The sequence below is a fragment of the Oncorhynchus mykiss genome, chromosome 10 (assembly GCF_057628025.1).
Source record: "Oncorhynchus mykiss isolate SJ-2025 chromosome 10, ASM5762802v1, whole genome shotgun sequence".
In the NCBI taxonomy this organism is placed as follows: domain Eukaryota; kingdom Metazoa; phylum Chordata; class Actinopteri; order Salmoniformes; family Salmonidae; genus Oncorhynchus; species Oncorhynchus mykiss.
Window position 1 is genome coordinate 33,345,201 of NC_143031.1, and position 13,138 is coordinate 33,358,338.

General features: G+C 42.8%; 1 protein-coding gene across 1 annotated transcript; it reads left to right on the forward strand.

The window, feature by feature from the left end:
- Positions 1 to 567: 567 nt before the first annotated feature.
- On the forward strand, positions 568 to 8,272 carry LOC110533672 (sialate:O-sulfotransferase 1). Its single transcript, XM_021618110.3, has 9 exons — positions 568 to 1,027; positions 2,489 to 3,212; positions 3,471 to 3,585; positions 4,501 to 4,694; positions 5,054 to 5,175; positions 5,928 to 6,114; positions 6,322 to 6,486; positions 6,766 to 6,966; positions 7,253 to 8,272. Exons 2-9 carry the CDS (start codon positions 2,804 to 2,806, stop codon positions 7,606 to 7,608), a joined length of 1,749 nt encoding a protein of 582 aa, XP_021473785.3. The 5' UTR covers positions 568 to 1,027; positions 2,489 to 2,803; the 3' UTR covers positions 7,609 to 8,272.
- Positions 8,273 to 13,138: the final 4,866 nt, after the last annotated feature.

Here is a 13,138-nt window from a genome sequence, read left to right on the forward strand (position 1 = left end):
CCCTCTCCATCTTCAGAGGATGCAGCTTGCAAGTACTTGGCCTCTATTATTGGTTGACCTGTCATGATATATTACTTTTTGTTTTTTTGCTCTTGAACGTTTTGATTCTATGAAAAGTGCTATAGAAATGTACTTAATTATTAATTATGATTAATTAATATGAATAGGTTCATGTTAATCCTAATAGATTACAATACATCAAGGACAACACAACCGCTAACTAGGCTTACTTCTAGTGCATATTTTAATCATTCATAACAAACACTTTTTTTTATTATTAGCTATATTGTTACATTTTACCATACAATTGCTGAGTAAGTATCTGGTCATTTAATGTATGTAAATAATTAAGGGCTACAATCAGTAAAATAGTTTTGGCCTGAAAGAAAGAAAATCAAACACTGGAAGTAACGGTCAGAATTGGCGCTGTCCGTGGTGCTGATATCTTGTTTAAAATCCTACAGGCTTAGACTGTCACCTCTCCTCATTTGATGCAGGCTACGTTCTCTGCACGGATGACGGAGAGGCTTCTAATGAATGAACACAAGGGCTGAATGGACAATTGTCAATGTCAGAATGGACAGCAGGTGGGCAGCACAGTAACCCTTAAATTGCTAGAACTTCATACATGTGTTGACGCAGGCAACATGTATGCAGCTTTCTACAGTAAGTGTTAGCCAAGGGATCATAGCATACCATAGTGGTTCACGGCCACTGGGGGACGCGTCTCCCATAAACAAGGACGGCGGACTCGTGACGCGTCGGGGATCGCCAATGCAAATGTGTATGCTCCCTCACTGCCATCTAGTTTTGTAACGATCTGCTCTTCCATGGAGAGGGAAAGAGAGTGGAGAAAGACGAGGAGCGGGGAGACGATTCTTAAACGTAACACTACAAACGTGGCTTCACTGGTTTTGGATATAAAATAGGATATTTTAGATTTCAGAATACGTGGGAGAGAGATTCGACCCTGAATCTGATAGCGTTCTGTATGATAACACGCAGTCTCGAACCGTCGACATCCAAGGTAGGCTAAACGGTATTCAGATTTGTATTTTATAACACTGATTATGCATTATTGAGTAAATGTGCGCTTTGCAACTTGTTTTGATCCTCCATTGGGTGATATGTTATTATGCCTTATACATTACACAGTTAGATTAACGCTGACAAAAATCATAGTTTATTATTTGACAGCGGGCATTATTTTCGAAAATGTTGCTAATCTATAGACTACTTCTAGAAATCATTAGAAATTTTGATCAGTTAGAGAAGTTGTCGGTTCATGAAACACTAGAAACAAATGATGTGCTATGTGGTGGGAGCATAGTGTATGTGCAAACTGTTGCTTCTCTTGGTTGGTAGCCTAATATTATGAACAAGATCCCCAAGAAGAGGTAGCCTGATAAGGTCGAAACAGTAGAAAAGTTATACTATTGGAATTGGTGGCAAAAAAAAGTCCTAAAAGGAAGCGTCATGGCCATAATTCTGTAATATTACATTATGGTCTGGCTGCTGTCTTTGTGCAGACGGTTTAGTGATGGTTGCATCCCACTGGGCAAAACTGGTTGAATCGACATTGTTTCCACGTTGTTAAAGTTTTTTAAAAAGCATGTGACTCTTTGAATCAACGTGGAAAACTGATTAGATTGTTTCATCCAACTTAAATCCAATTACATGATGAACTTTTTTGTTGATTTCACATTGAATTCACGTTAGTGAATACAGCCTAATGTAAATCAAAACTATACTTATGATATCTGTGCCCAGTGGGTGGGACTGTTAGTGGCTTTCATCTCTTGCCTGTCATGCACTACCTGGCATTTCTCCACTACCCTACTACTCCAGAATTAGAGAGAGAACTTGTCCAATTGAAGAGCACTAATTTCTATGTCTGGATCTGAGTTGCCGCTTGAACGTAATTGGTTTGTTATGGTACAGATCATCAAAAGATGGTTCACAAAGCCCAATCACAAACACAAGTCAGTGTGGAGCTTTACAAACGTACCAACACACTGATTAAAGTCAGGGAAACAACAACATAATACAGATGGTGCTGTGATGCTGTCATGCTGCCAGTGTAATTGAGGCAGAATGGTGGAGATTTCCGAAGCAAAGACAAGCGAAACACAGAGAAACTAAGGATGTGCTGTAGCTAACTGGAAGATAGCCTCTTCCCACACACCCATTAACACCAGATATAGTATCACACCAGGTTCAGAGGAAAGACAAACAAAGAAAGACCAAGGGAAATTACTTAATGCTCATTGCTCTAGAGCAGAAACACAATCCTATATGTCAACATGAGCTGAAATAACTTTATGCTCAGTGCTCTAGAACAGAAACAAAAATATGTCAACATGAACTATGGATCTAATCCCCCGAGCTATATACGTTTCCCTCCTATATTCTACAGAGGTCATATACACAGAGAAATATGTTCTGCCAATTTACATCTGACTTGCTTGCTTTTATTTTGTTGCCCTAGGTTTTTCCAAGAAACTACTTGCTTCCAGGGCTTGCTAGCTGTTCTGTTCCCTTGGAGATTACTGTAAAGTCTGGCGCTGCTGTGACACATCTGAGGGACCTGATTACACAGTGGTCCTTTTGGTTACCAGTCCAAAGGCATGGCTATGAACCACAAAGAGTCATTAACCATCTAAGACTGCAGCCAGGTAGCCTACCTACTGTGTGACTGGACTGATGGGGCCTTGGGAAGGTTATAATGAGGTTTTAACCCTCACCCTTCTCTCTGGAATGGTGGCTCACTAAGGGTCAAAGAGCCACCAGCTGAACAGTGGGGATGGCCACGGCCCTCTACAGGCTGCGTTGCTTCCTGCGGCGAGCTCAGATGCTCCTCCTCTTCCTGGGGATCGCCTACCTGATGGCGGGGAGCATCCTGCTGCTGCAGCGCTCCAGCCTGACCCTAAAGACCGCTCAGCCACCAGGCGACGCCAGTCTCCCTTCTCTCATGGCACTGCCAGCACCTCCCACAGCCGTGAGGGCCTCCCCCGGCCTGGGCCTGAGGGCGCGCTCCAGATGGGCAGCCAACCAGGGTGTGTTGGGTGGTGGAGGGGGCATCAAGACGGGGAGACACTGGCCCACGTCCCGACACCTGGGGGTCCAACACCTGCACCACCGCTGGTTCCACGGTCTCATGCCAGACACGCAGGAGCAGAGAGGTCCTCTACAACGCAATAAAAGGCACAACGGTACCACCTACCTAATGCAACATAATTTACTTTGAATGCCAACATGTCTGTTGTTTAACTGCTGACTGCATACCAGATCTGGGTTGAAATTGTATTTGTTCCAGGCTTAATGACAGGACTGACAGGCTCAAATCTGCTGAAAATCTGTGTTACCTCTGCTCAATAGTGTGTTGTACTAAACAATTCATATTGTATATTGTTGTACGAATGGATTTGTAATATGGCTTTTCATTTACTGTTTTATTTTTACATGGCAAGGGACCTACATGGGCTGCTTCATGCATGATGCCAATGAACGAGCCCTGGGGGGAACCATGCTGTATGATCTGCGCAAAATGACCAGCTCTTTGTGTCAAGACACCTGCTCAGAAAGGTAATGAGTCTAGAGGAACCATGGTGAGCTGCTGCTATTTGGTTAATTATTCTGTCTCAGTCACTGGGATGAATAGGTCCTGTGTTTCAATGGGGAGCCAGGTGGCAGGATGGTGGTGGTGTGTAGTGGAGGGCCAGATCTGTGTTAGAGATGCAGAATGAGATAGTGGGTATTAGGGGGTGTTAGTAATCATTCAAATTCAGTACAAAACTGAATAAATCAATTTATGACAAAACATTTAACAGGGCCTTATTTCACAGGAAGTCTAGAAGCAGGAAATGATTGCCACGAAAACAAATATCCAATGCAAATATAATCAGACCATGTGGACTGCTGGGAGGATATTCAGCCAGAATCATAAGCCTGTTTATGGTAGGGCTCAAAGCAAATGCTAAAAGGTCATTTTGGATATCTCCTCTCTTTCCAAAGAGAGAGGATAAAGAGACTTAAAGTACGATGACTCATATAGCCCTTGGGATAAAGGACCCCCATCATCCACCCAGAACTATTACTGTGATCTTGTCAACAGTGAAAACTGTTACCAGCCAGCACCACAGAGAAATTAACGCTGGGCTTCACTGCTGCCTGCCCTGATTGATTCAATTAAAATGTCTAGTATTTATTGACACGCTGGCCTGGGGTTATGCAATCTGGTGTCCTATGGAACAAGGTAGCCCAAGGCTAATGATAGCCGTGATTAAAGATAGCCCTGGGCTACTGATAGCCTGTGATTAAAGATAGCCCTGGGCTAATGATAGCCTGTGATTAAAGATAGCCCTGGAAAAATGATAGCCTGTGATTAAAGATAGAACAAGGCTAAGGATAGCATGGGATTAATGACAGCCTGTGATTAAAGATAGCCCTGGGCTAAGGCACTGAGGTGAGCCAGTGGTTTATGTCTCCCTCTCTCTGCAGTGGTTACCGGTTCGCAGGTCTGGAGTACGGAGCAGAGTGTCACTGTGGTAACCGCATCAGCAGCCCGCAGGCCCAGGAGGAGGACTGTAGCCTGGGCTGCAGAGGGGAGAGGGGGGAGAGGGGAGCACCCTGTGGGGGCGTGGGGCGCCTCTCCATCTACAAGGTGGAGGAACAGCTCCCAGGACAGAGGAAATGTGAGTACACGGAACCTGGTATAGAGCACTGGCTGACTGAGCGGCTGTAATGTGCTTGACTAATCTCTGAACCCAGAAGCACTTCACATGTGTCCTGGCCAAAAGTGTCACGAGAGACCAGTGCTATACTAATGCATACACTATATGAGCCGTAGCCACTATGCAGTTTAGTCAGTTCTCATCTAGGGTAAGTAGATAATAGGTCGATTTCTATGGGCAACATTTGATTTAAGCTTGGCAGTGTAAGACTAATATGTTTGCATTGATCAACATTGCAGCTCATAAAGAGAAAATACATGGAATATATTTAGTTATGTTTATACGCTGTGGCCTGATGTCTGCATACCTCTGTTCTACAGTCAGAAACGTCCGCTACAGTGGCTGCTTCAAGTTGCCCAAAAACATCACCATCGTCTTCCCTGTCTACTCCCTCCAGTCAAACTCCACGTCACAGTCCTGCATCGAGACCTGCACAGATAAGGTTTGATTCTGTTCCCAGCAAGAAACCCTGAAAACCACTGAAGCATTTATTCAATCTTCACCACCAGCCCAGACCAAAGTCTTCCTCACACAGACCCAGGGGTGAGGTATCATGGATCATGCGCTGTTTCTGCTCTCCTCAGATGGTAGATTAGAATGGCGTGGCTCTGTGATGAAGCTACTGGAACACCATTTGACTGTTTAAGGTTAAATGTCCCTCTAATGAGAAATAGATGGGTGCTGTAATCAGTCCTTCACACAGTCTGGGTGCATCAGTAGGGTCCTCTGCTCTACTTTACTCTGCTCTACACACAATTGGCTGGGAGATAATATTGAATTTGATTTAGCCTATTCACTGTGTGTGTGTGTGTGTGTGTACACTTTTGTGCTTTGTGTGTTTTCACATTTGTGTAACTCCCTGTGTCAATAAACAAAGAGCACTGTCAGAGTCAGCCTCCATAGAAATTGTAACTCCATATAGTGTGGGGTGGTGGGGGCTATACTATGTTGAATAGAAAAACTAGGACAACTTGTGCAAAAAATATCTGAACTTGGGAAAAAAAAGGAATCAAAGGAAATAGGACAGGGGTGGTTCAGACATCTTATATAACCCACCCATCATGTTACCCAAGGGTGAAATCACATCCAATCCACCAGAGGAGGAATGAGTGCCCAGTCATATTCCTTGAACTGTAAATTACTGCTTGAAGTTATGCCTCTGATGTTTTTAATGGTCCTGGTTCGGTATTGCAGGAGTTCCCACTGGCTGTGTTGAGGAACCCACACTGTTACTGTGCCTGGGCCTCATCTCTGTTTAGACTGAACCAACGTCTGCCACCAGACCAGCCATGTCTGGAGACCAACGGCACAGCACACACTGTTGCCTCCACATCCCGGGCGGACCCATACTACTACCAGGTCTACCAGACACCTGTGCTTGGTGAGAGTCTTGAATAACCTTCAGTTTCACTTATACTACAGTCCAAGATTTAAACCATAAAAACAACATACTGCCAAATATTCAGGCTTTATACTTTACTGTAATTTAAACTCTTAGCAACAGCATGCTTCAATACAGTAGCTCAAAGATATATCAATGGCCTGTGTCTATGGCGATGTTCAACCCTGATGTTTCTGCCTCATTCAGACTCCAGGTGCAAAGAGAGGATGTTTCTACCTGAGAGGTCCACCTCCCTGGTGGCTCTCTCCAGCTTCCCCGGAGCTGGCAACACCTGGGTACGCCACCTGATCGAGCTCGTGACGGGCTACTACACTGGCAGCTTCTACTTTGATGGCACACTTTACAACAGAGGTGAGGCTGAATGTGAACACAGCTCAGGTGTTGTGATGGATAATAATAACATATACCAGGAATGATTGATGTTTCTCTCCTGGAATATATCATTGTATCATTTTCAAGCACACGCTACCATTTTCTAAACCGTGGGCTCTCATAGAATTTCTCTAATGTATGTACTTGTACAGTACTTACAAATATCTATGACAGTAACTTGATCTGGACCTTTAGTGCTTTGTGACACATGGCCTTGCGGAGGTTTGATCTTCTTGTGTATCTGGGGTTTTCTACCAGGTTTCAAAGGGGAGAAGGACTACTGGAAGAGTGGGCGTAGCATCTGTGTGAAGACCCATGAGAGTGGGCAGAGAGAGATCGAGATGTTTGACTCTGCCATCTTACTGATCCGTAACCCCTACCGTTCCCTCATGGCAGAGTTCAACAGGAAGTGTGCCGGACACCTTGGCTATGCCACAGACAAACAGTGGAGGAGCAAAGGTAACACAACAATCACAGCTCAGTGGTTTGGGAAATGGACTGGGGGTTATGTGCCAACTAAGGCATGCACAAACCATTAAGGCATGCAAAACACATAAACCAACAAAGATATATTGGTCAACTATTGATCAAAAGTCTGTTTCAAACAGATGTTCATAAATGGTGACAAATATTCAGCTGCCATATCGCTGTATACCGGTAAACTGAACGGGAGATGTCAGCCATGTCTGTGCACAGCACACACTGATCAGATACCTCAGTTTCTTCTCTCCTCTGTTTACCTCAGAGTGGCCAGAATTTGTTGACAGCTATGCCCCCTGGTGGGCGTCCCACGCTCTGAGCTGGCTACAGTTTGGCCGTCGCCTGCTGGTGGTGCACTACGAGGACCTGCAGAGGGCACTCTTTCCCCAGCTCCGCCTCCTTACCTCCTTCCTCAACGCCACCATAACGGAGGAGAGGCTGATGTGTGCCCAGAGCAACCAGGACGGTCACTTCAAACGCTCTGGTAGGGCCCAGCGGCCCTCCTTCGACCCCTTCACAGCAGAGTTGAGGAGCACCATTGACTCCTACATCCACACAGTGGACCAGGCCCTGAGGGATAGGAACTACAGCGGCCTGCCGCACGACTACATACCCAGGTGATCCTCCTCAGCTGATCCAAACTGGAGTCCAAAAGGACACGTCAACAAATAAAGGGGAGGGGGAAGGTGTAATCTCTGCCACCACTCCAAAGGTAGTAGTCCAGTCTAGTCATTAGCATGGTTGGGTGAAAGGTTTTTACATGTGTTGGAGAATTCTGTCAGCTACAGAACATTTTCAGAAGAGTGACTCAGAGGGAAAGTGACTGTATGAACACACCAATGGGTAATTGTTTGACACACTTGACATGTCCAACCCACTGTGAGTGGCTGCCGAGAGTGTAGTAACATGGAGTTAAACGTCAGTGTAAACTGTCAGTGTCACCGGGATGAAAACATGGCTGAATATTACAGCTCCTGCTGAAGGGTCTCAGGGCAAGAGCCAGACTCTCTCTATTGGAAGAAAAGGGAAACATCCCCCTTTTCACTGCAGGCGTTGGGAGTATGGAGCAAGTGCCTGTCTGCAAAAACAATTCAATCAAGCATTGTAGGCACTGAGGCTTTTAGCTTTAAATGGAATCTTTGGGTTATTTCTATTTGTTTGGGATTTTTGTAATGTTTAATATCAGTTTTACTGGTAGAGGGCAGTTAAACAGAAAATGTGCCATTCAACAATGTCAATCGGATCGTTGTAATGGACCTATGCCAATTAAATCGCCATATGTTTAGCTCTATTGTCAGCTTTTTCATTACTGCTGGTGTTCGGTCATATACAGGCAATTCTACAAATGTATTCCTGGTGGTTTGTATGTTTAAGTGCGTTCCATCTCTCTGAGACCTAAAGTGACATTAGATTGTGAACAGGCCTTTTGCATCACGTTCTGTACCATATCTTGTTCAAATTGTGGCTGTGAATCTTGGTCAAATAGGTTTCTAATGTTTATCAGGGAGAGTGTAGGCTACCTCGTGAGAATAGAATACTTACACTTGAATGCAGTTTCCCAAATTATCATTTTAATTGCATGCCTATTGTTCAGTCTGTGACAGCAAACAACAAGTCAACACATTGGAAAGATAAACAGACAATCTGGACATTATATTATAAAATGCCTAACAAAAAAATGTGTCAAATTAATAAATCTAAAAGCTGGATCCATGCACAGACAAACGACAGCAGAGGCATAGTGGTGGAACAAAACAAACACAGATTCATTAGAAAATAAATAAGGTGTGACTCTCTGGATGTCTGCCATTGAATTTCACACAAAGACAACATAACAAATAAAATCATTGGACCCTATAGTTTAAATGAGATGATTAACTATTTACATAGTGATGTGGGCCCTAAGCCACTGAGAAGAGCCACTCCCTATCAAAACCCTCAATAATACCATTAACCCATCTGTCAAAAGGCTGAGTCTGTAACTCATTGTCATTATTCATCGTCTCATACCCTGGCACAAGGGTGACGACTATAGTGTAACTAGCTCATTAAAATATAGTCAATGCATTGCTCTCAATGTTCTTTTAAATGTATTTTTCAGAGGTGTAGTTTATTTGTTTCATCCAAAATAAATAAAAACTATTGGACTGTAAAATCAAGTCAACAGTTAAGAGCACTGCCGACTAGAAAGTCAACGGTTTTGGATTAATGATACTCTACAACTTTCAGAAAAGCATTTGAAGGAAAGTTGCTCAGGGTAAGTCTAATAAATGATGCATCTTTTGAAAAGAGCAAAGTATGAGAAGCATTTCTCAGGGGGATGTTCATTAGAGGTGCAGAGTGAAGAACTGTAATGAATGATATCCAAAGGGTCTTTTCCTGATGAAACTCTGACGGCTCTTAATTGCTACGTCCAGAGTGACAAGTGTGAAGTTGGCCCATCATGTTGATTGCCTTAGCTACTGGAACAGGTCTGTCATCTCACTGTTCTCTCTCTCTCTCTCTCTCAATATGTTCTCTCAGCAACACTTTACAGTGTGAATACTAGGGTTCAAACGAAAGCTGAAATAGTGAAGCAGAGGCATATGGGACCCCTGTGTGGTAGCCTGCCAAATAGTTTTTTTTGTACTGACAGGGTGTCTGTGTTGAATTGACGCACCAAACAGGCGACTCCATCTGCCAAATAACATGTGACAGTAAAACCCACAGAAACAGTCAGCATGGTGACAATGCTTCCCAATCCCTTTCTCCACAGCCAGAGAGAGCATTTCCTTCTGTTTCCACATTGAGGATAAAGAAGTTTACTTTTCATGGCAAATTGATGTTGTTTTATTCTGCTTCCTGACTTCTCTCCCCAGCTTTTCACAATACATGGTTTTCCATTAAAGTGTTCAGTCTCACTCAGTATTCATTCTGATATCTTTACTTATACAGCTAGCTGGAGTTGCCAGTGAATATGGTGTACTAGTTGTATCAGTGTGCTAACTCCATTCATCATTAGTAACTCAGTGGGTCTACAGTACAGCATTTACATTCACTTCCACAATGCCCATTATTTCAGCACCAAGGTAGAAAAATAAGAAAACTGAGCTTGGGGGAACCTAAGTGCCAGCCCACTCAGCCAACAAAAAACTTTAGCAGCCAGTTGGTATCAATTCTAACTCAGCCGTATGCGTTCACACACAGTAACTCAGACACGGCTAATTCTCATCACGTATTCATACAACCCTCTTTTGGCTCAACAGGCCCTTTTTCAAATCATAAACATTCTCCTGGGTGAAATGCAGAGCAGCAAAGTTACAATAGGTTGGTTACAACTGTCCTGAGGCAAATGAGACACAGACTGTTGTGTTGTCTATGGATTGCCAATATTCCAGTGGAATCCCACCTTTGTCCTTTATTGTCTATCTCCTCTCCCTCTTCCTCTCCCCAGAAAGATAAATCAGTATGTTTGCAGCACAAAGATAACCCACACATATGGACAAAATAATAAAGCTGTCTAACGTGTTCTGAATCTTTGTTGCTTCAGAACACGTTAGACAGTTTTATTATTTAGTCTATATGTGTGGGTTATCTTTGTGCTGCAAACATACTGATTTATCTTTCTGGGAAGAGGGAGAGGAGATAGACGATAAAGGACACAGACTGAGTATCACCATCCAGATTCAGTAGATTGTTGATCAACTACTTTCATGATAACACATCTGGATGAGCAGCTTTCACTGAGAGAATACAGCACAGTGCATTCAAACAATCTTCTGCTATTCAAATGAAAACAGTTCAAATTCTTACCTACTGCATAAGCAACTCATGCTGAAAGCAGGTTGGCTGCATAGGACATTTGTCATCTTTGAATGGGGCAATCGTTGCTGCCATGGGGGCCCTGATGGTGACAGGCTCAACATCTATTATGACTGTCATTAGTCACTCAAAGTTTAAATCTCAGGACAAGGTGTCCAATAACGCTTATATTACTCCCCACACATGTCATAAGAGAAGAGAGGGAGGATTGATCAATAATCACAACCTCATCACCAACATTTAGGCTCCATTTTATGGATGTAAGAGCTCAACTCTTTGTTCTGGACCTGACACTATGCAAAAGAACCGGTCAATACCACGGTAACAGAATGATGTTGAGATTCAGATTTTTCACTTTAAAAATGTATGTCAAACAAACACCAATGATTGCAAATTCAAACCATAGAACTATGTACAAGGAAGAACTACTTTTAATAAATTCTACTGAACACTACAAAAACACATTTACTTGAAGAGCAGTGGAGATGCAAAGTTTGGTAACAGAATGCTGTTTTTGCCGTCATTCTGTTACCAAACTTTGCATCTGAAATGTTCTTCAGGTAAATGTGCTTTTGTAAAACTTTCAGTGGAAATTGTTAAAAGTCGTCCTTGTGCATAGAGTTGTGTGGTTTGTTTAACTTTTCAATCAGCGTTTTTTGTTTGACAGAACTTTTAAAGTGAAAAATAGGCATCTCAGCATCATTCTGTTATGTTGCAATTGCCCAACCCAAACATATTTCTCTGTTCATGAGGTATCAGTACAAGTCACACTTCTCTAAGAACATTCAAGCCAGACCTCTATGGGTAAGAAACAATTATTTTCCTGATATGAACAAAAACTGAAATCCCAATGAAGGCAACAGAACCAGGCAGAAGTAAGAGAATCCTTTTTTTCCCTCAGAGGTGAGCTTCACTGAAACCCTCTCTTCACACCCGTCACAGTTGTTATTACTCCTATAAATGTATATTGCCACCATGCTTTTCCTTGCCTTTAGTACCGCCGCTAAATTTACTTCATCTGCTAATGGGGCATGAGTGAACGAATGTTCCCGTTTTACCGCCCACGTCTGGAAAAGATAAACCAGAGGTGAGGGTTTTCTGTGACCTCTGAAAATGAGTGAGTTATGAGAGCATTCAAATCAAAGTTAGAATTACACCTGCCTTCTAATAGTCATTTAACATTCACATCACCATAGAATCAAAACAGAATTTTTATCTACTCCACCATCTCCAGCCATTAACGACAGCCAGAGTGCTTCCTGTAAGATATTCAGACTTTGTGTTCTCTCAAAGCTGTATATTAATCCTTCTGAATTATAGCCTCTCTTTATTCAAGCCCCTTTATGTAGAAAGGAAAAGTTAACAGATGAAGGCCCCGTGCTAAAATGAGCTGTGCCGAAACATGTTGCCGTTCTGCATTTAAACATTTTCTTTAGAAATGTCAAGATAAAAGGCTCTTCAAACTCAAACTTGCTGCCTTCTAGTTTGCCTTTAACATCCTGATGAACATCCTGATGAACACCCCGAATCTACTGAATATTTTTTACAACGTGGTTGTTAGATTTTTATATGCACAGTTATAGTTTCCTTGGAAAAGGTTACTTTTTGTCACGTTTTAACAAAGTGCATGAAAGAAAGAGTAGAGAGTTGAATCCTAACTAATAGTGACCTTGACCTTTCCAGAACACATTGGCAACCATTCTGTTTAGTCACCACATTCTGTGGCTATGAAAAGGTGTTTAATTCGATTGAACCAGCCAATCATTCTATTACATGACAACCTTGAAAAGGTCCTAGCCAGAGGGGAAAACCAGAGGCGCCGCGGACTACAGTGGAAAGCAAGAGGATATCAGACATCCTAATTGGAATAGAATGCACTGATTGTTAATTACTTCATTTAAATTCTCATCTCAATAGACAGATGGATGACAGCAAAATGTATCACTTTTACAACAAAATAAAATGAGCATGGCATTTGTAAACCACAGCGATGGAAACTACAATTCCCATTCAAATCCCTTTTCCCTAATGCTTTATTGGCCATGAAAAAGTATAAGCGGCCAGAAAACATGAGAATAGGCAATCAAGCTTGACGAGCACAACTAGACAGTGGAGTGTGGAGTGGATGACATCCATCCCAGACAGAGTAATTGTGTGTGCTGAACCCAGTAGACCTTTTTTTCCCTCTGTGTGCACTGTGAGGCATCTGAGATGTTTAATCTAAATGAACTGAGACTGGCTCTGTAGCCTACCAGGGAAAGTAACAGAACATTTTGGCTCAAACACAATGGGCCTCCGCTCTCCAGAATGGATCCTCAGTCTCTTTATTAGGGGATGTACTTGGCTGATG

Excerpts from the sequence above, each read along its gene's own strand:
- LOC110533672 (XM_021618110.3), top strand. The coding sequence starts at position 2,804 with ATGGCCACGGCCCTCTACAGGCTGCGTTGCTTCCTGCGGCGAGCTCAG. Across the intron at positions 3,213-3,470 it reads ACGCAATAAAAGGCACAACG|GGACCTACATGGGCTGCTTC; the intron begins GTACCACCTACC and ends TTACATGGCAAG. Across the intron at positions 6,487-6,765 it reads TGGCACACTTTACAACAGAG|GTTTCAAAGGGGAGAAGGAC; the intron begins GTGAGGCTGAAT and ends GTTTTCTACCAG.